At 45.9% G+C, this 25875-nt stretch overlaps 12 protein-coding genes across 12 annotated transcripts; 8 read left to right on the top strand and 4 right to left on the bottom strand.

Annotated features, from left to right (window-relative positions):
- Nucleotides 1–224: 224 nt before the first annotated feature.
- nar1 (iron-sulfur cluster assembly protein NAR1) lies at nucleotides 225–2091 on the top strand (the record flags this gene model as incomplete). Its single annotated transcript, XM_057206462.1, has 2 exons — nucleotides 225–329; nucleotides 394–2091. 2 exons carry the CDS (start codon nucleotides 225–227, stop codon nucleotides 2089–2091), a joined length of 1803 nt encoding a protein of 600 aa, XP_057064142.1.
- A 1317-nt stretch (nucleotides 2092–3408) lies between these two features.
- N7495_003812 (Rpo12/RPC10 RNA polymerase subunit family protein) lies at nucleotides 3409–3703 on the top strand (the record flags this gene model as incomplete). The annotated part of the gene is made up of 2 exons (XM_057206463.1): nucleotides 3409–3611; nucleotides 3679–3703. The coding sequence occupies 2 exons, from the start codon at nucleotides 3409–3411 to the stop codon at nucleotides 3701–3703; spliced, it is 228 nt and encodes a 75-aa protein (XP_057064143.1).
- Nucleotides 3704–4171: 468 nt separating this feature from the next.
- Nucleotides 4172–5522, bottom strand: N7495_003813 (anthranilate phosphoribosyltransferase; the record flags this gene model as incomplete). The annotated part of the gene is made up of 2 exons (XM_057206464.1): nucleotides 4172–5143; nucleotides 5196–5522. The coding sequence occupies 2 exons, from the start codon at nucleotides 5520–5522 to the stop codon at nucleotides 4172–4174; spliced, it is 1299 nt and encodes a 432-aa protein (XP_057064144.1).
- Nucleotides 5523–5816: 294 nt separating this feature from the next.
- N7495_003814 (mitochondrial 54S ribosomal protein uL10m) lies at nucleotides 5817–6809 on the top strand (the record flags this gene model as incomplete). Its single annotated transcript, XM_057206465.1, has 1 exon — nucleotides 5817–6809. The coding sequence occupies one exon, from the start codon at nucleotides 5817–5819 to the stop codon at nucleotides 6807–6809; it is 993 nt and encodes a 330-aa protein (XP_057064145.1).
- Nucleotides 6810–7038: 229 nt separating this feature from the next.
- N7495_003815 (phosphatidylinositol-specific phospholipase C) lies at nucleotides 7039–8469 on the bottom strand (the record flags this gene model as incomplete). Its single annotated transcript, XM_057206466.1, has 1 exon — nucleotides 7039–8469. The coding sequence occupies one exon, from the start codon at nucleotides 8467–8469 to the stop codon at nucleotides 7039–7041; it is 1431 nt and encodes a 476-aa protein (XP_057064146.1).
- Nucleotides 8470–9396: 927 nt separating this feature from the next.
- N7495_003816 (uncharacterized protein) lies at nucleotides 9397–10421 on the top strand (the record flags this gene model as incomplete). The annotated part of the gene is made up of 4 exons (XM_057206467.1): nucleotides 9397–9490; nucleotides 9545–9706; nucleotides 9764–9892; nucleotides 9946–10421. The coding sequence occupies 4 exons, from the start codon at nucleotides 9397–9399 to the stop codon at nucleotides 10419–10421; spliced, it is 861 nt and encodes a 286-aa protein (XP_057064147.1).
- Nucleotides 10422–11524: 1103 nt separating this feature from the next.
- Nucleotides 11525–13174, top strand: N7495_003817 (MDR family MFS transporter; the record flags this gene model as incomplete). The annotated part of the gene is made up of 2 exons (XM_057206468.1): nucleotides 11525–12082; nucleotides 12125–13174. The coding sequence occupies 2 exons, from the start codon at nucleotides 11525–11527 to the stop codon at nucleotides 13172–13174; spliced, it is 1608 nt and encodes a 535-aa protein (XP_057064148.1).
- A 1381-nt stretch (nucleotides 13175–14555) lies between these two features.
- Nucleotides 14556–15786, bottom strand: N7495_003818 (SEC14 family lipid-binding protein; the record flags this gene model as incomplete). Its single annotated transcript, XM_057206469.1, has 4 exons — nucleotides 14556–14927; nucleotides 14987–15370; nucleotides 15425–15566; nucleotides 15626–15786. 4 exons carry the CDS (start codon nucleotides 15784–15786, stop codon nucleotides 14556–14558), a joined length of 1059 nt encoding a protein of 352 aa, XP_057064149.1.
- A 1392-nt stretch (nucleotides 15787–17178) lies between these two features.
- On the top strand, nucleotides 17179–17484 carry N7495_003819 (uncharacterized protein; the record flags this gene model as incomplete). Its single annotated transcript, XM_057206470.1, has 1 exon — nucleotides 17179–17484. The coding sequence occupies one exon, from the start codon at nucleotides 17179–17181 to the stop codon at nucleotides 17482–17484; it is 306 nt and encodes a 101-aa protein (XP_057064150.1).
- Nucleotides 17485–19088: 1604 nt separating this feature from the next.
- On the top strand, nucleotides 19089–19847 carry N7495_003820 (uncharacterized protein; the record flags this gene model as incomplete). The annotated part of the gene is made up of 1 exon (XM_057206471.1): nucleotides 19089–19847. One exon carries the CDS (start codon nucleotides 19089–19091, stop codon nucleotides 19845–19847), a length of 759 nt encoding a protein of 252 aa, XP_057064151.1.
- Nucleotides 19848–20379: 532 nt separating this feature from the next.
- On the top strand, nucleotides 20380–21986 carry N7495_003821 (uncharacterized protein; the record flags this gene model as incomplete). Its single annotated transcript, XM_057206472.1, has 4 exons — nucleotides 20380–20530; nucleotides 20585–20688; nucleotides 20773–20844; nucleotides 20904–21986. The coding sequence occupies 4 exons, from the start codon at nucleotides 20380–20382 to the stop codon at nucleotides 21984–21986; spliced, it is 1410 nt and encodes a 469-aa protein (XP_057064152.1).
- Nucleotides 21987–24445: 2459 nt separating this feature from the next.
- On the bottom strand, nucleotides 24446–25748 carry N7495_003822 (AHA1 family protein; the record flags this gene model as incomplete). The annotated part of the gene is made up of 4 exons (XM_057206473.1): nucleotides 24446–24560; nucleotides 24634–25292; nucleotides 25387–25469; nucleotides 25526–25748. The coding sequence occupies 4 exons, from the start codon at nucleotides 25746–25748 to the stop codon at nucleotides 24446–24448; spliced, it is 1080 nt and encodes a 359-aa protein (XP_057064153.1).
- Between the last annotated feature and the right edge of the window lie 127 nt (nucleotides 25749–25875).

Genomic DNA, 25875 nt, shown 5'->3' on the forward strand with positions numbered 1-25875 from the left:
CCGCAATAGGGCCGAGGCTTATCGCCGATATCGCCACTCGATGACAAAGCCCTCTAGGCTCCGCGGCTTTCATTGATCGTTCATTAAGCAATTTTATATTTTCAAATCTCTTTCTAGGTCTTTGTCCATATATATTATATCCTATTCTTCCATAGGACCAGACCCAAGTCCAGCGACTCCATTTTGATTGTGCGGGGTGCCTCTCAAAGCGGCAACCCGCCACAATGAGCGCGATTCTTTCGGCCGACGATCTGAATGATTTTATTTCGCCTGGTGTTGCGTGTATCAAGCCCTTCGAGTCGCTTCCACAGAAGACAAAGGATTTGGAGGTATGTGTTCCAGTCTTCATCTCGAAATCTCTTTCAAAAGACTATTTGACTGACTTTTGCCTAGAATCCTTATGAAGTCACAACCGAAGACAGAGTCCAATCGGAAAACCTCCCCCCAGCACAAATTTCTTTGACTGATTGCTTAGCCTGTTCTGGCTGTGTCACATCTGCCGAGGCGGTCCTCATCTCGTTGCAGTCTCATACGGAAGTTCTTAACACTCTCGATGCTTTTCCGGAAATCTCTCTATCAAACGATCACAATGGAATGACAATCACGAATGCTGGCGCAGTGGAGGGAGGGAAGATATTTGTCGCTAGTGTAAGCCCACAGGTCAGGGCCAGCTTGGCTACCACATATGGCATATCGGAGAAACAGGCGGGGCACATGATCGACCAGTTACTATGTGGACCACAGGGACTGCGCAGTGGCGGAAAGAATGGTAGTGGCTTCACATGGGTTGTGGATACCAATGTTATGCGTGAAGCTGTCTTGGTACTGACTGCAGACGAAGTGTCCGAGTCACTTTCTGGCGAAGAGTCTGCTAGTGATTCGGATGCTCCCAAGCGCCCTATCCTTTCATCTGCATGCCCTGGATGGATTTGCTACGCTGAGAAGACCCATCCATTCATTCTGCCTCATCTATCTCGACTGAAGTCTCCTCAGGCTTTATCTGGCACCTTCCTCAAGACCGTATTGAGCAAATCCCTTGGGATTCCACCGTCACAGATATGGCATTTGGCAGTTATGCCGTGCTTTGATAAGAAGCTAGAGGCGAGTCGAGAGGAACTTACAGATGTCTCCTGGCAACAGGGTTCTGATCAAAATAGCCTTGAATCGAAGCCTGTGCGTGATGTAGATTGTGTGATTACTACACGTGAGCTACTTTCCTTGGCTTCCTCACGAGGCCTATCACTACCTAACCTCCCTCTTCAACCATTATCAACCCTCACCCCATCATTTCCTGAAAAGAGACTTGGGTCGTTCATTTCATCCAGACAATCTACCGCCGAGCAGTCTACTGCAACAGGCACGTCGGGTGGTTACTTATATCACGTACTAAAGACATTCCAAGCCCGCAACCCCGGCAGTGAAATTGTGACTAATCGCGGCCGTAATGCCGACGTGGTTGAGTACGTGCTCATGTCTAAAGAAGCAAAGCCCATTATGAAGGCAGCCCGCTATTACGGCTTCCGAAACATTCAGAACCTCGTTCGCAAATTAAAGCCTTCGCAGGTTTCCCGAATGCCTGGTGTAAAGGCAATGGCTGGTCGGCGTCAGCCAATATCACGCAATGCCACCTCCTCCGTCGGCTCTTCAGATTACGCCTATGTGGAGGTAATGGCTTGTCCAGGTGGCTGCACAAATGGCGGTGGACAAATCAGAGTGGAGGATGCCAGGGATGCCACTGCTTCTCAAACAGTTGAGGTATCAGCAGCGTCAGAAAGTTTACCAAAGCCATCTCCAAATGAACAAAGAGCATGGTTAGCCCGTGTGGATGAAGCATATTACTCCATGGAATCAGACGATCCTGATGGAGAGGGACAGTCCCATTTGAGCTCGTTTGAAGAAAAAGAGAGCAGAATTCACGAGGGTCTGAGCCGTTGGTCCGAGTTCATGAACATTCCTTTGTCCAAGCTGGTTTATACAACATATCGCAAGGTCGAAAGTGATGTTGGGAAAGATCAGAACGCAGGCGCCGCTAACACCAACGACACGGCCCGGGTGATCGAGATTGCTGGGAAAATTGGTGGTGGATGGTAGGTGATAGTACCACCTTCAAGGCGCTGGCTTTCTTCCATAGAATAGACTTATTGCATGGCGTTGGGATGTCTGGAAACATCATTCTTTTTCATTACGAGTGAAGGACTCAAAAAGCTATCATTGTTTACCAAGTCACCAAAATCATATAACAACATTCTGAATACCAATTTGAGACCACATTAAATTTAGTTATACTTGTAAGGTGACACTCAGTGAGTTGTCTGATTCATTGACCAAATTATAAATGTCCTGATTAGCTTACTGAGCGAGGCTAAGTAAGCACCTCAATAAAATGCAACACGGCAGTCTCATCCCTTCCTACATAGGTCGTTAACAATATCTCATCAATAAATGTTGGGTTTCACTAAAAGGGTCGTTCATCCCATGAGCCCTCTCTCTCTCTCTCTCTCTTGTTTAGGGGCAATTTCACTGCACATTTTATTTGATTGGTCTATTACTTCTTATCCCAGGATGTAAGCTCCTAGGAGCACTTCTTCCTTGGTCCTAGGTATCAGACGAATTTGCACTATAATTTCTACCTGTGCAATCTTGCTCCGTGCTATTGCCGACCGGAGGGGTCATTCTTTATGATACAAGAACAAATGACAAGTCATCTCGCTGATAAAAGCATGAATTGAAAAGTTCATTACCTGACATATACATCTCTCCGCAATAGGAGACGAAATGCTAAACAATAAGCGTTTAGTTATTTTCAACTATAGAAAAGACTCCCTAGGAGACATTATTAGCTGATAACGCTATTACAGCTGCGTTATCCCTGTTGCTGATGTTGCTATTGGTGGTGATGATAGTAGAGATATAGATGGAAATTAAACATGTTCATAGGTTGAAACCCAAATACAATTGGCCCTTGGGTTTCTTGGTCAGAAGATAGCGTCGATCCGCTTGGGCAACATGGTGTGTCTTTTATTCGTCGGGATAGGGTAGTTCATGAGTTGCTAAACGAAGCGGCGACAGCTTCAACTGATATAATTCATTTTGATTCTAAATCACAGAATCAGATAGCAAGACATATATAGTCTTCTTTGGTAATAAAGTTAGGAAAACGAAGATGTGGACCACTAATAGGGAGTTGATCTGAATGTATTCTGCTCCGTTGTAGACCCATACTAACATCTGATCTGATAAATCGAAGTCACATGATATGATGACTAATGATGGGCCTAACGGCCAAAGTAATGTGGAAGAAAAAGATCCAACCAAGATTACTGCCATACTCTCCTCGATCTCTACGCCATCCCCGTTCACGGAAACCTCCAATACTTTCCACAAAGAAACTAAAAACACGACCTCAAAATGTCTCGTGAAGCCTACCAGGTCCCGACGGGTCCCAGCAACTTCGAGTCTGGGTATTCCAACAACGCTACTTCAACTACTGATTCCTCCACCGTCACCTACCTGTGTGGCGAGTGTGCTGCGCGAGTGCCCCTGAAGCGTGGTGATCAGATCCGTTGCAGAGACTGCGGACACCGTGTGCTTTACAAGGAGCGAACCAAGCGGTTAGATCTTTCGATAGGCTTCCACACCTGTTCACCAAGCTAATCTTTCTCTCTTTCGATTCAACAGCATGGTTCAGTTCGAGGCACGTTAAATCGGATTAATATGCCATCCTTCGAATCTAAATTCTCGACGACGGAGTATCTTCTCGAGTTAAAAGTGAATGGACGCTTCATATCTCTGAACTGCTTTTTATCTCTTTTCATGATGCATTGAATGGCGCACTGGAGTTTTACAATACCAACATTTCAGGAATTTCCTAAGGAATATGTTTTGAGTCAGGTTTGCCTCGGCAGTCCTAGATCAGCTAGCTACGTTCGCAACTAAGTTGGTATCAAACATGTTCTCTCCCCTTGATAAATTATTTTCAAGCAGTAACTTTCTTTTTTTGTTTTCCTTCTTCCATATATTGAGAGTTCGTAACACACCTTTCTAAACGTTCAACTCCAAACCGGACCCTTTTTTTTGTCTTTTTCGAAAACCACTTAAAGCCCAAGAGACGAAAATTTCAGAACAAGTATACATCAATGGATCCAAACGATCTTTTGAATATATGCTGTCATTAAAGCTTATTAGAGACCTCGATGAACTGCTCCAGGCTCTTAAGAGCCTGGCCGCTCTCAATGGCCCAGCGTGCCCGACGCAGACCTTCCTTCCAGCGGCCACCGCCGGGTCCACGCTCGGTAATGACCTTTCCGTCATCACCGAAGCCCATGTTGCTGGTCTCGGCCTCACAGATGCCTGAGGTAACAAGCAAAGCGGCGACATTCATGAGAACGAAATCCAAGATGGGATCATCACGGGGCAGCTCGTTACGCAAAATGCTCATTAGCTTTATTGCGTTGTCCTCGGGCATCTTGCGTCCGTGGACCTCAGTGAGAGGGTGGGTTGAGAGACCGAAGTCTGAGGGGTGGATCTTGAAGCTATCAACCTTCACAAGTGTCTTAGGGTTCTCCTCCTCTTCTTCGTCCGAGTCAGAGTCGGTACTGTCTGAGGAGGACGGTGTATAGTCTGGATTTGGGTACTCGGAGAGTCTCCAGCAGTTGGTGCTTCCAGCGCAACTAATCTCATCCATATCCTCTTCACCGCAGACTACAAGTGCCTTCTTGGAACCAGTGTGTCGAAGAGCTTCACAGAAGACTGGGCCGAGGCTTTGGTAAGCCACTCCAACCATCCGAGCTTCAATTGCCCAATCAACTGGGTTGGCCAGAGGACCCATAAGGTTGAAGATGGTCCGGATGCCGAGACCACGACGCACAGGGTTCGCATACATCATGCCAGGGTGGAAGTTGGGAGCAAAGAGGAAAGAGTAATTTGTCTCTTCGTACACCTTTGCAATATTGCTGGCGTTAATAGCGTTGATATTCGGAGGAATGGGCTGGATAGCATTGAGGACATCGGCAGATCCGGAGAGAGAAGTTTGGGCACGGTTTCCATGCTTAGCAGTCATAATCAATGGCGAGGCAATGATGGAGGAAGTTGTAGAGACATTGAAGGTCGAGTGTGAGTCACCACCGGTTCCGACGATATCACACTTATGCCAACGTCAACAGATGAATCTTAAGGATCTTTCTCGTGATACTAACCAGACCACCGCGGTAATTGCCTTCTCTTTTCCCTCGCGACTTAACAATCTTCTTCAGTGAAACCTTGTCAATCTGGCAAGCAGCATCTCTCATGCGCTCAGAGCATTTTGCAATGACATCTGCCTGTTTGTCTTTTCCGGTAGAGTGCAGGAGAGTCAACAATGCCGCAGTTTGAATATCTGATAGGCGATCCTCGAAGATATAAGCAAATGCGGAGGCAATGTCATTTGCACTGACGCGGATATCAGCGGTGGAGGGGTATGCTAGGGCTTTGAGCAGAGGAGATATGGAGACAACCTCCGGTTTTTGGTGAACAGGGGAGGCCATTGAGGCAAATAGTCAAGAATTAGAAATAAAGGGAACCTGGAGGAGAAGAATATGCGTCAATTGACAAAGAAAAAGGGCTGGCTTAAATACCGATGGTCTCAAGCTGAGTCAAAGCCCCTCCACAATTGTTTCATGGCAGAACTCATCATCGGCCACCGCCCTGATTCGCACTAAGCTCTTTTCGGAGTAAAAATATCACCCGTCGAACTGCCCTTCCAGTCTTCAGCGGCCATTTGATCCACTCCATCTCTTAAGCAATTGCTTTCAGCGTACCTGTTGAAACATCCACACATTATGCCACCACGGCTACGCATCGACTCGCTTCGGCGACAAGTCCTCCGCTGCCCATATGAACTCCAAATCGCTAGGAGTGCTAGCACCGCAGCCCCGGCCGTGACCCCGGCAGCACCCATTGAGCAATTGACACGCTCAGCAGCAGTAATCTCGCGGTACCCTACTACTCAGCCGCCTTCTCACCGCAACCCTGAATACCGCCGGTCACAGCTCCTGCGTCAATATACCTCCATCCTCCGCACATCTCCCCTGCTGGTTCTGTTTCAGCACAACAATTTGAAGTCCATGGAATGGGCCGCCATCCGACGAGAATTGACCAAGGCGCTAGAAAAGGTGGATGAAAAGATTGCCGCCGAGGGCCGGACAGCACCTCCTCTAGCTTCTCACATCAAGCTGCAGACCATCCAGACCAGCATCTTCGATGTCGCACTTCGCATTGTCGAGTACTTCCGCCCAAATCAGGCTACCTCGGCTTCAGGAATTAAATTCTCAAATGACGATGCCTCTCTTACCCACGATCTGTCTCGCAATGCGCATGCAGCCGTGAAGCATTTGAAGGGCCGCCACGAAATGGCCGACATTCTTGTCGGCCCTGTTGCCATTCTCTCTATCCCTACCGTCTCTCCCGAACACATGAAGGCCGCGTTGACAATCCTCACACCGAAAGAAGCCGGATTCCGTGCACCCACTCGCAAGGCCAACCCGGATTACTACGACCCTGTTGTCCAAACTGGTCTTCAGAAGCTCAACTTGCTAGCTGCTCGCGTGGACGGCAAGGTGTTTGACATTACCGAGACCAAGTGGGTTGCTAACATCGAGGGTGGTATGGATGGTCTGCGCTCGCAGCTCATCATGGCCCTTCAGAGTATGGGATCTAGTGTCACCACCACTCTTGAGGGTGCTGGTAAAAGCCTGTACTTGACCATGGAGAGCCGGAGAAGTGTTCTGGAGGAGGAGCAGAAGCCTGAGGGCGAGAAGAACGAGTCATCCTAGGTTGGATATCCTCATTCTTGTATTATATATCATATAACTGTTGGATTTGTCTTTTTCATCCGGAAGCATCTGGGATTTTTTTCATCTATGATGGGTGTACACTTTTTGCGATAACTAAACTATGAAATCATTTGTGACCCCAAGATGAGCGAATAAAATAGCTCATTTTAATGTGGTAAAAGTGCATCTGTGCACATGTATACAAGATCGATTCTTTTCCATCGAAAACCTAAGCCGAGGCTAGTTCTCTCATGCGCAATTTCGCATTCATGCCAACAATGCAGCGGACTAGATCCCAGTCTCCATTCAAGCCAACCCAATCAGTGACAAGGATACCCGTCGAGCAATCGCCATCGTCATCCCTGTGACGACGGCATATATACTCAACGGCAGCAGGGTTGACCTTAGCCGCAATCTTCTCAGGCCAAGTATTCGGACTCCAGAAGTTGCTAGCACTCAAGAAGTTGATATAAAATGGATACTTCTTGGTCTCCTGCGCATTAGCCTGAACACCGAACGGATAATGCGCCCTGCAGGCAAGATCGATATGATCCCTCACGAACCCGATCTTCTTCTCGATATTAGTACTCTCCTGGACTTCATAGAAATCCTGGATACAGATCTCGCCACTGGGGCAAGTAGCATTAGGTGTGTTATCCTCCCAAGATGCAGCATCAATGCCCCAACCAGTCCCACCGTGTTCCTTCTGAAGAGCTTCGTTCAGGCCGAACCGACGGATGAGAACAACTTTGCCGCGGGCTTCACCCAGTGTGGGGATCTTGGGTCGTACCCACCAGCGATCATTAGCGTAGTGCTGGGCCAGGATTCGAGAAAGCTGCTCATCTGTGGCATTGCCTGTTCCCTCGCGCTTCACTGACATAATCAGCGTCTCAGACGGGTTCTGGTCGAGGAATTCCTGAATGTCATGGACCAAGTCGCGAAAATATTTACTGCCAGATAACGAGACGGAGAAGACACTATGCACCAGGGCCATTTCATCCTTGGCCGCATCATCTGGATATACCGGCTGAACACGAATATCGAAGAATCGCACGCCGTTCTTTAATTGCTCGCGCGGGCTGACCGCCTGGCAACGCACGGAAGGAGCGGCGATGTGGCAGGTTGGCGAGTTGTGTGTGCCTGGAATAGAAAGTGCCGAGAGCAGAGTATCATCACGAAGTTCGCCCATCCATGAATTCAGATGAGCGGACGAAAAGATCGTCAGGTACGACTCGGGAGTGATGTAAATGCCCGTGAAATTGGACATCGGGTTCGCAGTTAAGGCCTTCATAGTCGCCGATTCAGTAGTAGGTACAGGAACTTGGACTTGATGCTCTTCGCCCTCAACTTTGAATGTAATACGCATCCGCTCGGTATCAGAGCTCTTGAAGGCGCGTATCTCGGTGCGCTGAATGGCGAAGGGTTCAATGCGGAGATCGATGTCATTCTGGTCCTCGACAGGACGGGAGTCCTCTGTAATAACAGCGAGGGATTCATTGGTTCGAGTCGAGTTAGACAGGATGCGCGTGAAGTTTGAGGTGATGTTTGTTATGTTTTGGGTCAACGAGGTTACGCTCTTGTGCTTCTCGAAGCGTTCGATGCGCTTTAAGATGAAGGGCTTGTCGGTGTTATTGCGGATCGTCAGTTTTTCAGCGACCATGGTGACGGCGAACGTAGACGGATGCAGAATAGGTAATGCGATATGTCCAACCAAATGAGGAAGTTGTTACTCCTTTTACCCCGCTTTAGTTGATCTGCAGGAGATCCCTCTTATCGGGAGCTTCCTTGGCAATCGAAGCTGATTCGAAGCTCCGATGTATGACGCTTCGATCCAGATCTGAGATCTTGTACCCACTACACAACAAATATAGAGCATCTCTTTATTATTATTTCTACCATCTCAAGCCATCAAGTCCGGGGTGAAAACCTTGGATGGAATGTTTTGTGTCCATGTAAGCGAACCAGAACTGAATAGTTATAGCCCCAATCAGATGACACCTTAATTCAACGGGACTTCCCTTCTTCGAACCTATTCAAGTTGTGTAGATACCCTTCAACTCATATCGAATAGACATCCATGAATGCGATCAGATGTCTGGAGGTTACCAAAAGAGCATGACACCATATGCAGTAAAAACCTGAAAAAGAGAGGCGATGAGAGATACCATGGAAACCCATAACAGTAGACCGTGGTCGTTTTTATAGCCTCCAGGTTTTCGACATTGTTCCCGAGGCCTTCCCAGGGTTAATTGTCATTCTTCAGATCAGAAATGACGACAGATGACATGTTACGCTCTCCTCATTTCAGCAACAGCCTCATTTGGCTACTTTAACCTATTTGGCACGTCATGATCATGGAAACGAGGCCGTTTAATTGGTCTTCATCCATAGTTAGGGATTACGAGGTTCTCTAGCTTGTTCTCATCTGATTCCCGTGTTATGGCGTCACTGATACCTCAGCCAGGATGGAGAAGCATATAAGCCCGCTGTATCATGATGCAAAACATCACTTTTCTTCCCATTAGTAACCCAAATCAAATTAAATCAACCTGAAACAATACTTTCCTGTTGTAAATCGTTACGCACAATGTCGAACTTCATGCACAAAGTTAAGGATGCCGTGACTGATCGTCGTGATGAAGATACATCTCCCGGCTACAAAGAGTCGAACAAAATGAATGGTTTGTTCATTATACAACAACAGTTCCAACATGAGACTGATCTTCTTTATTCAGATAACCGCAGTGCCTTTGAATCCTCCAACCCTCAACAGAGATTGGATACGGATCCGAACCAGCATGGCTCTGCTCGGACAGCCCCATCTTCCAGCGGAGGATCCAACCCATTTGGTGGCTCCGGTAATAGAACTGGTACCCATAATCAATCCAAGGTCGACGGTTAGTTTCCCAAACATCTCCATGTTATGTTTTTATATATTGATGTTTGGGGTACAGAACCCCGTGACACAGATCGTTTCAATTCGCATGGATCGACTGGTACAACGGGCGGTAGAGCAACCAATGCTGGCCCACATGATTCAAACCTGGCCAACAAGATGGACCCTCGCGTTGATAGTGATCTTGGTGAGTTTTATCTACATTCATATCTATGAAGAAGCTAATACAAGTCTATCTAGATAACCGCGGTAACAACGCTGGGAATTTCGGCTCTCAAGGCAATCGTGGTAATGCCCAAGGATTCCAGCCCAACAGCAAAACCCAAAGTTCCACCGGACAAATGCATACCGGTATGCAGGGAATTGACAATCATGAGACTAGTGAAGAAAGCTACAGTAGCTCCAAGCAGGATCGCAAAACACACAGAGAGCCCGGCGCTTTTGGTGCCGAGAAACTGACAAGCGAGGATAATCATAGCAGTTCGATGCAGGAGCACAAATCTCACTCTAGCACTACCCACACCAAGCCCTGCAATATGGAACCACATACCCAGGGCCAGCAGGCCTTCGGTAGAAGCGCACCCGGTGGTAGCAGCTACAACGACAATCGATCAGGTCTCAGTGAGGGTAATCAAAGCGGCAATCCCACGAGTAAGCTTGGCCCTGAGTCGAATGTTCGACAAGCTCGTGCCCAGGACCAGCGGGGTGGGTACTAAGCCAGTTCTAAGTCTTGATACTTTCCAGGTGCTTTTATCCGTTTAAATTGAGTCGTAATTATTGATGATAATGTTGTTTTGTACGATTATTGTGCAACAAATGCAAGAATATTTGGTTTGAAATATCAATTTTCCCTTTTTGATAGCTCTTTCACTACATTCAAGGTTGGAAATGTAAATTTGGAAATGTAAACGGTGGACCTGTGAAGAGGTACTGCTCGATCCGAACCCCAGCTTGTTCTTGCTACTCGGGCTGGAATGGTAATTGCACAGGAGCAGAATCACTGAAATGATTCAATCCGCAGTGGCATTGTGTGGCTTCAGTTCGATACCCCCACTCTTACCCTAAGGGAGTGATTGTGTTCCATGCTACGAAACTATCTAGGTTTTTCTCTGCTTGTGAGTTATATCGCATTTACTATGAAGATCAGCATGACAGTGTAGGGACTACACACTGGACGGCCTTACCATGTTACTTCGTAGTATGATTGGATATCTGGTACTCCTTTCTCCACCTCGGAGTACTAGACCCTTGTAAATCGTGATACTCAAAGAGTCAATACATGTCAGGTTAATGGCATAAACAGTGTGAGATTGACAGATCGTTGGCACAGCATGAAATGATAGTCGATCTCTGACAAAAGGAATTTGAATTGGACTGCTCAGCGGACAAGTCGATTACAATTTGTGAGGCTCTTCGAAGCGCGCGGGTAACTCATTTCTCCACCTTAGAGTAATTCTCGATGTAAATATGCAGTCTTGGAGTCCACAGGTGTCAAATTTTCGGACTTTGGTCGGAGGTGGAACAACATACGATGTGGAGTTTCCCAAGGTTGCGGGGTGTCTGCGGAGTTCCTAAACATAGTCCAATACTACGTCAACTTCTGAATCGAATCTTCATTGCTCATTAGCTGGCTTGACTCGCGGAGAGGTAAATCCGCAAGATTAATCAAGTCATCCTACCATCGTAAAACTCCCCTTTTTCCCACCTGTCAGATTGTTAAAAAGCTATGAACCTGATTGTGTACTCACTACTCAGATAATCCAACTTCATTAAGCGTGGCCACAAAAGTACAAAAAATCAGACCAGTAGTTGCCTATTCATGGCTTCATTGTCTGCACCGAAACGAACTCATGGCTGGCGTTTCTGGGCTGTGTTTCCAGGACTCTGCTTTTCTATCTTGTTAGCTGGACTCGATACCTCAATTGTAGCTACGGCCCTGCCCACCATCGCCGCAGACCTCAAATCCGGAGCCCTGTACGTCTGGGCCATCAATGGATACTTCCTCACAACGGCTGCGGTGCAGCCAATTTTCGGCCAAGCGTCGGACATCTTTGGGCGTCGCATGCCCATGTTGACATCTATCGCTCTCTTCACTCTTGGCAGTGGGCTCTGTGGTGGTGCCAAAAATATGCCCATGCTGATTACTGCCCGTATGATTCAGGGACTTGGAGGAGGCGGCTTGTTTGTCATGGTAGACATCATCATGGCCGATCTGGTTCCTCTTCTTGATCGACAGCTCTATATGTCGATCGTTATGGCAACTTTTGCTTTGGGTACATTTGTCGGACCCATCATCGGAGGCGCTATTGTCACCACGATTTCCTGGCGATGGATCTTCTACATTAACTTGCCTATCGGCGGCATAGCCTTGGCTCTAGTATTGCTCTTCCTGTGAGTTCACTATAAACGTGACGGTAAGCTGGCCACTCGCCTGAAAAAGGTCGACTTTTCAGGGAACCTGCTCTTGATGGGTGCCGTCGTCACTGTCCTTATCACTCTGACTTGGGGTGGCACACTCCACTCTTGGGACTCTTGGCATGTGCTTGTACCGCTTCTAGTCGGAGCCGCTACCTTGGTCGCCCTCTTCTTCCATCAGAATATCTATGCCACAGAGCCAACCATGCCAATACGTCTCTTTGGCAACAACACTTCAATGATTTCGTACATGGTCACGTTCCTTCATGGCGTCGAGATGAGCTGGCTGAGCTTCTTTCTGCCTGTCTACTTCCAAGTTCTTCTCGAAGCTAGTCCTCTGAGATCAGGCGTTGACCTACTTGCCGTTGTTATTCCTTTTATGCCGGCTGGAATCACTGGGGGCCTGATTATAGCCAAGTCTGGTCGGTATAAGCCGACAATGGTTGCTGGCTACGCTCTGCTATCTATCGGCGCAGGTTGTCTCACGCTCCTGGATACCAACTCATCTACAGCAAAATGTGTCATCTTCCAGATAATCTGCGGTATCGGAGGTGGATTGGCCCTAACAGCAACGCTTCCTGCGGTACAGGCACCATTACCAGAGTCAGACGTTGCCATCGCTACAGCATGCTGGGGGTTTGTCCGCAGCTTTGGCTCTATTTGGGATGCAGCCATCCCCGCAGCTATCTTTAACTCGCGTATTGACTCTTTGCTTTATAAAGTCACTAAACCGGAAGTCCGTGAGCTGCTCAGACGCGGCGGAGCATATGAGCACGCGACTGCATCTTTTATGAAATCATTTAACAATGATCCTCCGACGAAAAGGGAGCTGATTGAACTCTATACCGCTGGTATGAAGCTGTCCTGGCAGGTCCTAATTGCTTTTACTGTCATTGCGGTGCCCCTTGCCTGTCTGATCAAAGAGGTGCCTTTCCGTAAGGAACTAGTGACTGAGTTTGGGTTAGATGAAAGTAAAAGTGGGGGTATTTCTGTGGATGACAGCAATGAACTAGCGATAAGAGCAACCGGAGTCAACCAGAGCGTAGCGAGATGATATTATAGCTCATTTTTACGAATGTACAATACACCCCCCCCCCCCTACAAAATCACAGTGATGATCCCCCGTAAGCTAGAAAACACCGTAGCAAATGCGTTAAGCTACCTAGGCACAAAGCTATATCTAACTAGATATTCAACACGAGCGTAATATGATGAAATGATATCCCAGGACAAGGTACTTCACGAAGCTAGAGTAATGAATGTGATTTCAACTTTGAAACCTCATTGCTTCTTAAAATTTCCTGGCAATAGATCCTGATCTTGGAAATCGATTTGACTGGAATAGATCTCAGCTATCACGTCCCTATTCAGGAATAATACGAAGATAGAGCCCTTTTCATGGTAAGCCACGTGTTATCAAAGACATTGAGCAAAGTCTTTAGTGTAGATCCTGATCGTGCAAGATCATTGCAAGAAGGTTGAAGTAAAATTGAGATAAGTTAGAAGCACAAGATTCAAAAATACCATCTGTTTCCTACTAAAAACGGTGGATCCACCTTTCTGGAAAAAGTGGGACTAGCTAGGGCACAACAACTCTTACTCTGGACATGACAGGTATATGATACTCCATTTAGCAGCTTCTTACTTATACAGAGCTTGTTTACTTTAGCTTAAATGGCAGATAGGTAAATACTCCGTGGATCATACCTACAAAGTCAGGACCTGTACATCCACATATTTAATTTGCTAATTAACGCTTCAACGAACTAATGAGATCCTTACCTATGAAGATAGCTCCAGGGTTTTTAGTACTTCATCTACCAGAAGCATATACTTTTTACTTGCTGCCCTGTTCCGAGTTTAACCTTTATAGCGCGACTGGCTTTTGAATTCATTTCCATTTCCTGATTTTCTTCCCAATTCTGTCTCACACTCCTCACTTTGCGCTCTTCATATCTCACTGACTGAACTGACATTAATGGTACGCAAGCTTTCTGTCCTTGTCATACAGCTACTAAATCATCTCATATAGGTTGAACCACTGCTAATCAAACGAAAGAAAGAAAGAATGGCGAACCAACTATGAACCAATATAACGGTGACATAAAGGCCAACTGCATGTCATCTCTTTGGAAGAAGGAATCACGGTGACGGGAACTTTTGCATCATAAACCAGAAGAGTTTTTCGGACTCTTCGGTGTGGATGGTACAGGCCATCAAGGATAATCTTCCCGTCATCTCTTTCAAATGACCGGTAATTATTCCAACCATGATGTGGTTGTTGCAGAATTGATGCAACAGACGGGAGGCTGACTGAAAAAAGAAGGCTTCTGAAAAGTAGAGTAACTAATGATTGCAACATTTTTTCAATCTTATTGATGCTTTATCTTTCCTCTCTCAGGAAGTATTCTGTCAATGCTGCAAGCTCATAAATCCTACTTTTGAGCGCGATCTATACTTGCGATCCTTTTGCTTCTCTTTGAACCATCCTCGCTACCCACAGCCAGTGCCGTGACTTTGCCGTCCGAGTCTTCAACCCATTTGAGGGGACCAGGAGGCAAAGACCCGTTTGAAAGATTCCAATTAAGTTGTTGCAGGATACCATCTTCCAGACAAGGCACTGCTCCATGTTTGAAAGAATAGCCACCACCAAATACAACTGGGATGTTCGTATCGTCAATGTACTCTCTGAGGGTAGGCAAGACCTCCGCATTCATAAGTACTACGATCTTCTCTGCCGTTTTAGGCTCGACCCAGCTTTTCAAATACTTCCAAATAGTGGCGAAGTATGATGGCGCATTACACACCTATTTCAGTTGGTCTTAGTATCCACATATGGTTCATTTTCTGTCACTTGGCAACCTACAAAGATGCGTTCAACTGTCTCAGGATAACAAGTTGATAACAACCAACTGAGCTCTTGAGCATAGAATCTCACGCTCCATCCCTGCTTTAGTCCCAAGGCAGATGCATCCAAAAGATAGGTAGAGCTTGTGATTGGGACTGAAGGGTTTGGTCTGTCTGTCATGACCGAACAGAGAGGAAGGACGAAACGAACCAAAGAGTCATGGAACACCGATGCTAGCTGTAACATGTTTGGTTTTTTGCTTCCCCCAGACTGAGAGTTCACCCAGCCTGCATTTTTGCGTGTCTTTTCCCAACGTGCAAGGGCGTCTTTGTCAAGTTGAGCGAAATCGAACATGAGAATGGGCAACCCTTTCTTGTCTCGACATCCTGACCAATGTGGATACTGTGAGGGTCAGTACAGCTTTTTGGGTTCAGAAAAACCCAAGTTGAGACTTACTAGTTGACGAGTCTGCTCATACTCGGAAATTTCGATGATATCGAAAAGTTTGTTTATATGCTTCTCTTGGCGAAACAAAGAGGCTTCCTGGAATTGCTTTTTAGCACCATCGGGATCGAATTGGCGGGCAGTGAGGAAGCGTCTAATGGCATGAGAATCAGAAGCTAATTTCCACGGAATCGAGCATGATATGTGACGAACAAGAGGGTCGAGGGATCAGATAATCCATCGCAAAGGTCTCCGTCTTCAAGCCCATCAGGGCGAGTCAACAAACCGCTCTCTGCACACAATTGAGTGAACGATGAGAATGGGCCCTGATTCGCAGGCGAGATATGGGCATTCGGTGTTTGAGTGATGGTCATCGCGAAGGGATTTTGAAACGAGTTGAAACTTTGAACTTGGAGATACAGGGTGGATTTTAATTTTGAGAGGAGACCATGGGGGACGGACCTGCTTTGCGATCGCCATCTACAATATGACCCATCCATGCAATGTGATATGAACTGAACACTAGAGCGCCCCACCTCGGGTCTCTGGTCGATCTCAGATGGTTAGATATGATTGGGCTCAGTGGGGTGCGATCCATCCGTATTAGACGTTTACCCTGCACGGCGCAGGTGATAGATCAATTTGTATCTGCAAACCAGTACAGGGATTGAATAATACAGCCCAGTGCCTGCAGCCTGCAAGATTCTCCAACGAAGTCCTGCAATGTCTCTTTCAAGCTTTTCCGTATGTGTTAATAACTTTCTGATATTGGTTCACTTCGGTATATTTAGGGGAGCTTGGAAGGAATTGGTATATGTACCCAGTGATCTGCGGGCGGTTAATCAGTATGGAGATAGTGAAGGTCTCGGCACCCTCTATGACCGGCCATGCTAGTCAAAGACCAAGGCATAAGCAAATACCTTGCACTTCCGACTCATAAACTTCCCACTTATGACGAATGGTGGGGCTTGATAGCGGCGTGGTTACCATGCTCTCTCAGACTCTCTATACGACGTAGGCGGGAACAGGCAATACCTCGGGAATTCAGCCTACCACTGGGAAATTCACATTTTTCCCAAATATTCCAAGTGACCAGGCTGCTATACCTCCAACAGAAGTAATGGAATTTCCCTCGATTTGGTGTGCAGGGTGATGTTCAGCCCGAAACACAATTGGTTCTCTCGTGGAAGTAGAAAAGCTAGGTGGAACCTGGAAACGTACAGCCTTCTCGCAGGGATTTCACTTCAAAAAGGTACTCCGGCAGAACAAGACTTTGAAAGATGGACGAGAGTCACTGTTTAAAAGTTCCAAGACAATCCAACGTAATTCAACTGACAGGCATTTTTAGCTTGCGAATCAGATATCATTGTCTAATACTTCCACACACAAGGTCGATTTCTGGAATCAGACACCCCCTCGCCACGAATATTACGGGTTGTCTCCAGAGGGTTCCTTCCTCTTCAAGCTCGTCATCATATCCCTCCATGATATTTTACAGTCATCCATACTACTCTGGTCGATCCTCAAACAGCGGTGTATTTTAGCTACTTTGAACTATCTAGTGTGGGAATACCATGCGCTGATTTCAGATATTGAAGAGATTTGAAGGACAGAAAGTGCAGGTTCACTCATATTGTGAGACCATTTATTGCAAATCCTGACAGTTAGAAAATATTCCATCACATATACCGAGAAGTGTCATTGATTATGGCACGCGTAACATTAGCTTTGTGCAAGCATTGATTCGCATAATCAGGACCAGCAACATGAGGCTAATATTAAAAAGGCAAGCCAGTGACTTGCTAAGAAGGACAAGCGTACTTGACGAGACTCTGAAGGAAATATTCACAGAACTTGAAGATGTCTACAACACGCTCCAAACCAAAGACGCCATGATCAAAAACCTTATGGAAGACTTGAGCCTTGCAGAACACGACATAGCCGATCTTGATCATCTTGTCCAGAATAAAAATGGTAGTATTGAAGAGCGAGAGGTCCAGATCAAAAAATTGGAAATCAAAATCGCTAAATTGGGATCAGAGGGCAAGAAACAGAATAATTCGGAAGGCTAAATTGCACAGTTGAATTGTAAAGCTCAAAGCCTTCGGAAACAGCTGAGGCGAACAGATGGAATGGGATGAGAAAACGTCTATGTCTTAAAACGAAATCGATATTGGCTATTCCAGTCACTGGTCCTTGGCTGGAATTTACCTTTACCAGAAGCACCTGAGCAAGAAATTTTGGGGGTTTCCCCAATCTGCGCATGGTTTGGCAGTGGGATTTGCTCAGCGTTGTTGCTTTACCGTCACAATGTGCGGATCGCCAGAACCCTTTCTCCTAGAGGAAATCCATGCGGTGGCTCTTAGTACCTTGGCTTACTTCTTCAGTGTCATAGTGTCGTTATTTTCTAGGGTGACAGCGTATCTGAAATGGTCGTCATGCAATGGAATCTAACTTGAAAATGGGTATCGATGGTGATATTAGGGAAAGTAAGGAGAGAAAGCATTTTCTCTATATACTCTCAATTCTAGCTTTCAGCTGCTCGAAAAGGCTTTCGTTCTTAGTGACGGTGTCCGATCGAGTTGTGCGCTTGCTTGTGGTAGCTTGCTTCTTCTTCTTCTTGTTCTTCCTTGACGCTGAAAAGATTTGATTGCTGGTCTGTCCAGTGCTAGCTAGTAAGTTCTTTCTTCAACTTCTAGCTGGGTCAAGCCACGATGGATCCATTGCCTTCGAGCAAGTGGTTTATGCTGTTCATCACCTCAGGATAATTCTAGCTCCATACAGACTCGAAGATAACTGTTGGTGTGTCCATCGAGCGCATTTGTTGAGGCAATGACAACGAAAATTCTGTCTCCAGGGCTAGAAAGATGAGCTATCTAAGGCTAGAGTGGACTGAGATGTGAAAGATAAAGAAGACAGAGCGATATCCATGGATTTCTTATACTATTCCTAATTCTTACTACCTGAGATTCTCTCTCAATTTCTCACTCTAGCTTTGCTTTCACTTCAGGTCGATTTTAATTCCACTTCCACTCTCACTCTAACTCTTGCAGATCAGTCAAAATTTGTTAATTTAATGATCTACCTGGCCTTAATATTGGTGCCTCAGGCCGCAAGTGGTTTGAAGAAGAATTTGTCGCACTTGATAGAAGAACTTGGGAATACGATCACGTTTCCCTCGTCCATTTCAAAGAATTTCTCTCTAGTTGTCAAGATACTTCAACCCTCGTCATTTGGTTTTAATAAATACCCTGTACTAATTAGTACAGTCAATGCGGAGTACTACTAAAAGTACCCTCTGCGGGGCAACGCGACGCCAGCTACGCCCATCCGACCTGAAAAAGAGTCTTTTCAGTACGAAGCAAACAGTTACTTATTCCTGAATTGATGAATCCAGTACTATTTTTAGGGTAATTGCCATACGTCATCAAGACGAGTAAGAACAAGAGAAGCTGAAGATAAGTATTTAGCTGCAGAAAAAGCTACATCATAGCCTCAATTAGCGTGATTCATGTCCTCACTTTAGGGCACGTGTTTATATGGTGCGACCTGTTTTGTGAAACGATAAGATTAGTTAGGTAACTACCATTACTATTTAAGCCCATATCTCCTCTCAATTAAATATTCTGAACCTCAAAAGTACTCTTTTGCTTCAGTTTAACCCCGCATCTTTAACATGACTATTGCTCACTACGGTGTCTGGGCTTGCACCCCTACCTCCTATCAGGCCCAAAATGAGCAGCAAGACTCAAAGTCTCCCCATATCTACCTTCACTTTACCGACTCCTCCTCTTCCACTTCGAGCCGGAAATTGGAGGCCGCCATCAATGTCAAATCGACTGATAAAGACACCCGCCTTGTCTTCTGGCTAAACCGTGACTTCTCGCACCCCATCACTGAGAAACTATCCCAAATCGACTTGGGCTTCCACCTAGCACAGTCCAGCAGCTCAAACAGCCAAAGTGACGAGACCACCGGAGGTAGTCACCACAGACGCCACCACGGTTACCATTACAATCATAGCCATGAGCGCCGCACTCAGTCAACCCTACAGGGTCTAGATTTCATTCGCACTAAGAACCTTGTGGACATCAAGTCCGGCCAGGTCTTGCCAGACGATATTACCGGCCCCAACAACGATATTCTTGATAAGCTGGAGCCCATTCTCACCGATGCAATCAACCAGAAGGCGACCGCCTATATCTGGGGTTCATCTTATGGATCAGGTATCCATGATATCCACATGAACCAGGGCAGTCTTCCTAGTTTTAGCAATGGTATTTATGAGGACGGCGCCATTCTGTTCAAATTTGATGATGGGCACTGGGAGGCTGTTTTCCTTGCATTTGCATCGCAGAAGATTCCTACCGATGATAAGGGAGAGGCGGAATCGAACAGCCAGTCTTTGGCTTCCATTCTTGGGGCCAGCGAATAAACCCTGTATGCTCATGTTTCCCGAGTGTCGCCGAAATCCATGGTCTGGCTATTAAGCTCACAAGTGTACATCAGTACCTTCAATATCCACTGTCTTATATAGTCGAGTTAGCAATAGTATTTTGCCTGAGCTCACACAAGCTCACTCCTCGGAACCTTTATGCACCAGAGCATTCCAATTTTCTCTGTTTCCCTCAGTCGCAAATCTGAACGTACTTGTCAGTAGGCAAAGGTCATGAATGAACCATAAGTTTCTTGAATTCTAGTCACAAGATTTCCACGGTGCTAGTTAGTTTCAGGAGGAAGTTTTGCTGTAATCGCCCCGCATTTACAACTCTTTGAAGGCCGTCTCCCCACTCTATGCCGAAATGCGGGGGATCACGTGGTTGCATCGGTTACCCTCGGGGCAGCAATCACATACATAAGCGTCAGTCTCCAAAATATTGCCTTTGACAAGTCGCTTAACTGGAATTCCTTCTTCAGTCTTTTGACTCACTCGTTTCTTGAATCCCATTTCTAAATAGCCAGACGCGATGAATATCTTGCGCATCGGGGGCAGTCTTCTGCGGCCTGGCCGACCCCACAGTTATCTCCACATGCGATATGCCGTCTCCAGCCGGGGATTCCATGCGACTACCTCCCTATTGGGTATAAAATCTCAGATTCTCAAGGACGTTGGTGAAGGTGAGTTGAATGCTTGATATCTCTTGAATCAATTGGTAATTAATAGTGATCTAGGTATTACTGAGGTCCAAATCATCCAGTGGTATGTAGAGGAAGGGGCACATATTGAGGAATGGAAACCTTTATGTCAGTATCAATCTGATAAGGCGGTTGATGATGTGCGTTATCCGATAACTTCAAAGGGCTTATATCTGGGGAAATGATATTCCTTCTGAGAAAATTGATTCGCTGACAAAGTCTAGATTACATCGCGTTATGAAGGTGTCATCAAGAAGCTCCATTTCGAAGCAGACGACACAATCCCTACAGGGCAGGTGAGTCATAAATATCACTTTCTAGACACTTATTTCCCCTTGCTCATTCTTTCTACTAGGCACTATGTGATATTGAGGTCGACGATAAAAAATACTCAGGGCAGAGCTCATCACATACTCCTGCCACAGCGCCGGAGGGAGAGCTGGCTAAATCTGCCTCCGAATCTGAGGTAACGACAAAGGTTGAAGTATCTGAAGTATTACAGCCTACGCTTTCTCATCAAGATGCCTCAATTGAGACACCCAAATCAAAACATGCATCTCTCGCAACACCAGCTGTGCGAGGTTTACTCAAGACACATAATATCAACATCATCGATATAAATGGAACTGGCAAAGAAGGCCGGGTCATGAAAGAAGATGTGCTGAACTTTGCCCAAGCACGAGATTCGCCCATCACATCAACACTAGCATCTATACCAGACAAACGACAAATAGAAACAGAAACCAAACTCACCCCGATCCAATCATCCATGTTCAAAACAATGACAAGATCCCTTAATATCCCGCATCTCCTTTATGCCGATGAGTTCCAAGTCAACAATATCACAACCATTAGAAAGAGACTCGCCAGTAACATGCAAGATCCGAGAAAGCTCACCTTGCTCCCATTTGTCGTGAAGGCCGTCTCATTAGCCTTAAACGAGTACCCAATTCTCAATTCCCGGATTGAAAACAGCACACCAGAAAAACCAAAGCTAATCATGCGCGCAAAACACAATATCGGTATCGCGATGGATACACCAAATGGCCTCTTCGTACCAAATATCAAAGATGCAGCAAGCCTGTCAATCAGTGATATTTCAGACGAAATCGCTCGACTGAGTTCACTTGGCAAAGCTGGGAAACTAACATCTACAGACCTCGGCGGTGGAACCATCACTATCTCGAATATTGGAAATATTGGCGGGACCTATGTGGCGCCGGTGATTGTACCGACAGAAGTGGCTATTCTTGGAGTTGGTCGCACAAAGTCGGTTCCTGTCTTTGATGAGGCTGATCAAGTTGTGCGTGGGGAGCTGGTAAATTTCAGTTGGAGTGCTGATCATCGTGTTATTGACGGAGCTACTATGGCAAGGATGGGGGGTTTGGTGCGGAGCTTTATTGAATCTCCGGAGTTGATGCTTTTGAACCTGAGGTGATGAACATGACGTTCCGAGAATTCCGAGTTATTGAGCAATAATAACCCATTTCATTTACCACGACAACAGTTCTGGTTCAAAGACGTCGGGGATACTAGGCCTAAAGTAGTAGCATTCTCACGGTGACAACCTGAAGAAGCATTTAAGCAATTGAATAAGAGGCGGATTGAATCACTTGATAAAAAATGAAGTAATTGATAAAATCAAGACCACATAATTTGACAGATCGGTTAAAAATCAATTCATCTCAATTCAGCTCAGATTGGCCGACATAGGGAAGTAAGCTTATGGGCCATGAAACCAGAGTTTAGGCTATATTACAAGGTTTGGCTAGTGATGTTTTATACTCTGTACGGAGATGTAATGTTAGAATAAAACGCTGTGCAATTTATAAAATACCCGTACCTGATTTCAAGAATGCAAGTGTTTCACATTTCCCCTATATTTTTCTCGCTTCTCTTCCAACGTCAAACACATCAACCCTCTCCACCTGCTTGTTATCACTCATTCGAAAATGGTGTCTCTGCCTTTAGATTTACAAGAAAACCAGTTAAGGAATCATCTCCAAAAAAGAGCTGGAGCCGTCTGTACTAGCCTGCTGGCTGCTATTCTGCTGCTCATATTTCATCCCCAACAATTATCAGTCATATTCCATGTAAAAAATTTCCCAACCCACGGAATATGCCCTCGTTGCTTATTTGAATACCCTTAGATATTCTTTTTCGATGCCTGGTCTCTAGTAGATGGGGTTCTACGTCTTCGCAAAATCACCACGCCTCCAATTATTAGCGCTTGTCTTGATCTACTATCAATCGGATTTTTCAGCTATTTTACCGTGATCCAATTGCTTTTGTCTATATGGGGACCGCAGCAGATTTCATTACTACTACAAGCTGTTTTACTTCTAGTCTCTGCGTATGTTATTCCCTTCTCGACTTCGGACCAGAACAATTAACTTACTTTTGAAGGTCTTTTCACGCCGCTTTATTCTTTCCATCTGCTAGAGTCTTGCTTACACAGCTTCACACATCTGTCGTCAATCCCCAGTCGATAAATATGGTCTAAGAAAATGAAATATGAACCTTAAATACCTGGGTGAACACTACATTTCAAAATTGAGCAATATGTGTAAATATTTGGATATTAATGTCTTGCTATAGTACCAAAAAACCAGTTGATATTTGCACAGGCACCTTTCCGGGCTTCAGAACTTCGAGCTTAGAATGATATAAAAGGTATATCATATCCTTCCAATCAATAATAACTCGAGAAAAGTTACTCAGTAGCTCAAGAATTTCTCTCACGGATTCCAAGGTTCTCCTATTCCAATGTTGACGCGGGATACTCTTGGGCTATGGTTTATCCATGGATCTACACGTTTGTATTCTCCGGGGCTGGTACATGTTTACAATATGTGATCATATATATTGTGTTCGAAGTCTACCCGGGGCCGGTAGATTAAAACAGAAGGTAAATTCACAGCTTTGGAAATACCCAAGCTAAGACCTTAGAAAATCCTCTGCTTTGACTGAGAGTGTCGCGTGTGTCTGTCTCTGTATGAGTTGAAGAAGCTTTCAGCGGACAGTAAACCGTGATAGGTTTCTCGACTTTTGAAACAAAGACTTTCACTGTGCCTGATCCTTTCTGATAACCGTTCGTAAAGTAGCTACAAAGATTTATTGATCGAAACTTACCTGCTTTGTGTACCGTTCTCGCGCCTTTTAGCCTAAAGACTAAAGCAGCTTTCCAACTCGTCAAAAGAACTCTTGGTCTTCTGGAGTATTTTTCTATCAGAGTGAACGTAGTTCACCAATGATTGTCTGAGGATTTGAAGCTCGGATTGGATGTAGTCGCACAAATCGGCCATGAATTAGAAGATCAAATTCTCTCAGTTTCCAGTGCGGACATGTTTCGGTATTGGCATCAGCGCCGAGCTACTCTATCTCGTAATGGCCACAATCATCGTCAATATAGACGATGATGGGATTAGTAGAGTAGGATCATTAGTGATCGTGATAGGATTAGCGACTGTATCTGACTCGGAAGAATTAAATGAGTTGTGGACAATTTAATATCATTAAAGGATACCACAGCTGTCTGGAATGAGTAGTACAGCCAATACAGCCCTCTATTATAACGTCATTCGTTTGGTATCATGACAATTCTCCAACTGGACCAGTGTTGGAAATTAACAAGCAATTAATAATAATAATCTAAATGGAGCGTAGAACCAGACAACTTGTCGGACCAAAAGGCTAGTAGTGACTAGATTGTATGGATGGCTCGGCAGAGAAAATATATACCAGAGTCCACCAGAGGATAAGTAAGGTTCACTCTTGCCCATGTCTATGACAGCAGAAAACAAGAAGTGTTTTGGAAAGTCTAGTTATTTTCTTGAGTTTGTGTGGCCGGACTGGATCAGCAAAGAGGTCGACGAGATGTGATTTTGGTTCAGCGCATTATGTGGTCGATGAGAATATTTCTAGTCGATCAGAGAATAGTGCCAAAGCTATACCGAGAAGAACGATTAAAAACGTTAGTAATCGGCCCCAAGAAAAGGATGAAGGAGAAGATCTGGAAAAAAAGACCAGTATTGGTCAAACGGCCAAAGCAACAGTGAATCAAGAAAGGAAAAAGGAGAACATACCCGAAAGTCTGCTTAATGCTGCGGACGTAATACATGTCCCAGTTCTGCTTGGTGACATCTTCCTGGCCGATAGGGACACCAGACCACTCAACGCGCATCTGAGTGACACCGTCGACGTCGTTCTGGTCGAAGTCGATCTTCTGAGTACTGAAGTGGTCGGCGGGCCACTGGGCAAGACGCCATTTCTGGATAATCTGCTTGGGTGCGTCTAGTTTCACGTATTCACCGGTAACGTTGCCGTCGAAAATGGCAAATTTACCACCAGGGGTGGCGCCCTCAAACTGACGGGGTGCACCGCGGGTGAAGGCAGAAATACGCTGGGGATCGGTGAAGGTATTGTAGAGCTCCTCGGCAGTAGTGCGGAACTCGTCCGAAGCAGTCACGGTGGTAGTGTTAATGGCAACTTTGCCGTTGGTGGAGGTGCTAGTAGTTGTAGTGGAAGGGGCTACTTTGGTGCTGGGCTGGGGATGAACCGGGGTCTTAGGGAAAGAGGCGGAGGGGTCGGCTCCCGGAGCGTGTTGAATGTCTTTGGCGTGCTCGGTGATGAGGGCACCGGTCAGCTTGTACAGAGCCTCGCGGAGCTGGGGTATAATCTTGGAGCGGACAAGGTCCTTGACGGGTTGCTTAGAGCTGGCGTCGGCATGGTTCTCAATTTCAAACTATACAGCGTGAAAATAAAGGTTAGTTTCAGGGTAGACAACTCTTGACCAATTCTTTCTCACATAGAGAGACTAGGGTACAAGGGAAACGTACGACATACTCGTCCTCCTCCGTATCGTGGGCTACCTCAGGGATGCTGATGGAGCCGGTGACATCCTCAGCATCCTTGGTCTTACCTATTGAAACAGTCTCAGCTGCCAAAGTCCTCTGGATTCGGTTGGATTCTACAAACCTGAGTACTCTAGCGATAGCTTGACATCGTACAGGGTGATGACTTTGCCCTTGCGCTGGCTGACGTCTACGTCGCCATCCATTGACAAAACCTTGTCTACTTTGACCGACACGCCCCCTTCCTCGGCACTGATGACAGTCAAGGACTTCTGCAGGTACTCCTTGGCCCAGCCAGAAGCGTCCTTGTTCACCCAGTGCCAGTTGTTGGGGTTGTGAAGAACCATGATGGATGTGGATGTGGTTGACTAATGAAAATGAAAATTCTGATTTTTGGGACGAGATTGTGATTGACAGGGTCGAATCAGTAATTCACTTTGCTCTTTCTTTCAATTCTTTTCTCTTCTGCTTCTG

This window comes from Penicillium taxi (genome assembly GCF_028828555.1).
Source record: "Penicillium taxi strain IBT 34144 chromosome Unknown utg000003l_segment0_segment0, whole genome shotgun sequence".
In the NCBI taxonomy this organism is placed as follows: domain Eukaryota; kingdom Fungi; phylum Ascomycota; class Eurotiomycetes; order Eurotiales; family Aspergillaceae; genus Penicillium; species Penicillium taxi.